The sequence below is a fragment of the Zingiber officinale genome, chromosome 9A, assembly GCF_018446385.1.
Source record: "Zingiber officinale cultivar Zhangliang chromosome 9A, Zo_v1.1, whole genome shotgun sequence".
NCBI classification, from domain to species: Eukaryota; Viridiplantae; Streptophyta; class Magnoliopsida; order Zingiberales; family Zingiberaceae; genus Zingiber; species Zingiber officinale.
Genome location: NC_056002.1, coordinates 45,344,828 through 45,348,033, shown reverse-complemented (window position 1 = coordinate 45,348,033; position 3,206 = coordinate 45,344,828). Strand labels below are relative to the sequence as shown.

General features: G+C 41.2%; 2 protein-coding genes across 2 annotated transcripts; one reads left to right on the top strand and one right to left on the bottom strand.

Annotated features, from left to right (window-relative positions):
- Nucleotides 1-352: 352 nt before the first annotated feature.
- On the bottom strand, nt 353-1,365 carry LOC122021022 (putative germin-like protein 2-1). Its single transcript, XM_042579087.1, has 2 exons — nt 1,164-1,365; nt 353-1,050 (listed from the first exon to the last, which is right to left on the bottom strand). Exons 1-2 carry the CDS (start codon nt 1,288-1,290, stop codon nt 509-511), a joined length of 669 nt encoding a protein of 222 aa, XP_042435021.1. The 5' UTR covers nt 1,291-1,365; the 3' UTR covers nt 353-508.
- Nucleotides 1,366-1,948: 583 nt separating this feature from the next.
- On the top strand, nt 1,949-2,974 carry LOC122020561 (putative germin-like protein 2-1). Its single transcript, XM_042578539.1, has 2 exons — nt 1,949-2,124; nt 2,244-2,974. Exons 1-2 carry the CDS (start codon nt 1,953-1,955, stop codon nt 2,801-2,803), a joined length of 732 nt encoding a protein of 243 aa, XP_042434473.1. The 5' UTR covers nt 1,949-1,952; the 3' UTR covers nt 2,804-2,974.
- The last annotated feature ends 232 nt before the right edge of the window (nt 2,975-3,206 follow it).

Genomic DNA, 3,206 nt, shown 5'->3' with positions numbered 1-3,206 from the left:
CAAATCACATCGATAGTACATATAAAAAATCAAACAAGCTAGATGTGTTATGAAAATCTTAGTTGAAGTGAGCATGTCCACAAAGCTAGGTATGTTGAGAAAAAAAGGTTGGGCGGATATACCATGCATAAACTTTTACATTGATTAATTAAATCTATTTCAATCATATATATAATTGCAGCTTAATTTGTAATTTAAAAGGTACAATTAAACACCATAATTTATATATTTGACGCTTTTGTCTTTGTTAGCATGATTAAACCTAGGTTTCAAACAAAATGGATCTCATATTATATCATTATTCAAATAAAATATCTCATCATCATCATCATCATCATCATCATCCTCATGATCTTTATTATTGAAATAAATTAAATGGTTACATGACAAATTACTTTATTAAGTAAGTCAATTATACTGGTTATAATAACCCATGCATAGTAATGATAATATTGATAATATATATGATATACAAACGTCTCCTATATATCTAATTGTTGTTATCCATTCAGAATTGAGCTTGGAGTCGGTCAACAATCTTCCGATCCACTTGGAAAGCCTTAGCGAGAACTTCATCGGATATGGAGGGTTTTGAGCCAAAAACTGTATTTGCAACGGTTATGGTACCGGGGTTTTGGCTACTTAGAGTAGCGATTGCAATAACTCTTGTATGGCCACGGTTGAATTGGAAGTGGACAAGGCCTTGAGGGAACACAAACACATCGCCCTTCTTCAGAATCTTGGTGAAAAGGCGATTGGTTTGGCCGATGTTGGATGTCACAAAGCCAACATAGAGCTCTCCTTCTAGCACGGTGAGGATCTCAGTGGCGCGAGGGTGAGTGTGGGGTGGGTTGAGTCCGCGAGGGGCGAAGTCGATGCGAGCCATGGAGATGCCGAGCGTGTTGAGCCCAGGAATTGTATTCACATTGACTGCACGGACGTTGGAGCCTAGCTTGTTTATGGTGTTGCCGGGCTTGTCGAGGCCATAGGTGAAGAAGTCTTCGGCTTTCACGTCATCCATGCTCTTGCAAACGAATCCATTGACAAACACTGTAAATCAAGGAACCAATGAATAAATAAGATGCATGTAATTACACAAGCCGCTCTAAATTAAATCAACCAAGCTAAGCTAAGCTAAGGGAGAAGAAGTTATGTATATAAACCTTTGGAGCTGTTATCGGCGACACAAAAGTCTTGAAGTGGACTAGGATCAGATGCCCATACTACACGAGAGGTAGCCAATTGCAAAGCAAGGAGAGCAGCAATAACCATAAGAATTTTAGCCATCATCTTAGCTAATTAATTTGTTTAGGAGATTAATGTATAAAAGAGTAGAAACGACGGTTGGTTGCTAGCTGCAATGAATGATATGCGAATAGGTTAGAGGAAAGGGATATATATATAGACTACCAGACTAGAAGGTTTGAACTAATCTTTCCTTACTTTGACTTTGACTTATTATAAATGTATAATTCAAATATGAGCATTAATGGGAACGTGGATTAGTTAAGTACAAGCCAATATAATCAATTAATTAATACGATGATAAACGCATTAATTATATAGTGTTGCCCATTCTAATTTGCTTCTATGTTGGCCAAGTAAATTAATATAAAGGACGTAGAGGATCACTAAGTCAATTAGCTTTAATTAATTGTGCATGTCTTGTATTTGGTAGGTAGCACCATATGATATGGTCAAATTCTCAGGCGAAAATTAAACTTTTAATTGGTCAAGTAATAAGATAAGACCAAGTAGTTAATTACTCTGATGATTAAGGAGCAGGTGAAGACTGAGCATGTCATGCGCTTTTAGTTTACCATTTCATGATCTCTCTTCTCACGCACGCTACCAAATGAAAGCAGAGCAGAGCAGAGCAGAGCAGAGCAGGGCAGGGCGAAGAATGTTTCAACTTTCAAGCCTACTTCTTTTCTATATAAACCTATTAATGCATGCATAGCAATACCAATATACCATTGCTCAGCTCAGTGATACAATTAATCAAAGACATGGCTATGAAACTGCTCCTCGTCGCACTCCTCGCCTTGGCTTTCGCTCTTGCTGTATTGGCTTCAGATCCTAGTCCCCTTCAGGACTTCTGCGTCGCAGATGATAGCTCCAAAGGTGCATATAGCTTTACTCCTCCTCCCCCGCCAACAAGCAAACTAAGCGCTTTCATTTCCATTTTCCAGTACGCATGCATGCATGCATATGTTTACCAATCGGACCTTACCTTTTTGCAGTGTTCGTCAACGGCGCCGTATGCAAGAACATGAACGACGTCACAGCCGACGACTTCTACACTTCTGGCCTCGACAAGCCCGGCAACACCGTCAACAATGTCCGCTCCAACGTCACCGCCGTCAACCTGAATAAGATCCCCGGGCTGAACACCCTCGGCATCTCCTTGGCTCGCATAGACTTCGCGCCTAATGGGCTCAACCCTCCCCACACCCACCCTCGCGCCACTGAGATCCTCGTCGTGCTAGAAGGAGAGCTCTACGTCGGCTTTGTGACGTCCAACATCGGCCAAACCAACCGCCTCTTCACTAAGAATTTGAAGAAGGGTGACGTCTTTGTGTTCCCCCAAGGCCTCATCCACTTCCAACTCAACACGGGCAAATACAATGCCGTTGCGCTCGCCGGTCTCAGCAGTCAAAACCCGGGCGTCATTACCATTGCCAAGGCTGTGTTCGGCTCGACGCCGCCCATTTCCGATGATGTGCTCGCCAAGGCTTTTCAGGTGGACAAACGCCTCGTTGACCGGCTCCAAGCTCAACAATGGACGGACAACAACAATTAGCAACTTTCACTTTCTCAACCAACCCTCACTCACTCGCTTAATTAATTAATTAATTAATTGCCAATAAATCATCTGCATGATGTATTCGTTGTTGTTACTCTACGTTGCAATTCTGTTGCTTTACTATTTTTGGATTCCAAATCAATAAAAGAAGCTAAGCGAAAAATAAAGAATCATTATTTATCTTTGAATGTTAATTAACCGTGCTACTTCATCATTCCTGCAGCTAATGTCTCTCTAACAAATGATATCCCAAGCTTTGAAAATTTCTCTGTTTATGGAAGTCTCCCCTGAACTACTCCTACTATCCTAGGCTGTGAGAACCTTCTTGCCCGTGGAAGTCTTCCCTAGACTCTTACCATATCAAGTTGTAATTAAGAACCTCCCTGCCTATGGAAATCTC

What these genes read in the sequence shown, in the direction of transcription:
- LOC122020561 (XM_042578539.1), top strand. Translation starts at nt 1,953, where the DNA reads ATGCATAGCAATACCAATATACCATTGCTCAGCTCAGTGATACAATTA. An exon ending in CGCAGATGATAGCTCCAAAG is followed by an intron (nt 2,125 to 2,243) that starts GTGCATATAGCT and finishes ACCTTTTTGCAG; the next exon opens with TGTTCGTCAACGGCGCCGTA.
- LOC122021022 (XM_042579087.1), bottom strand. Translation starts at nt 1,290, where the DNA reads ATGATGGCTAAAATTCTTATGGTTATTGCTGCTCTCCTTGCTTTGCAA. An exon ending in CGCCGATAACAGCTCCAAAG is followed by an intron (nt 1,051 to 1,163) that starts GTTTATATACAT and finishes CTTGATTTACAG; the next exon opens with TGTTTGTCAATGGATTCGTT.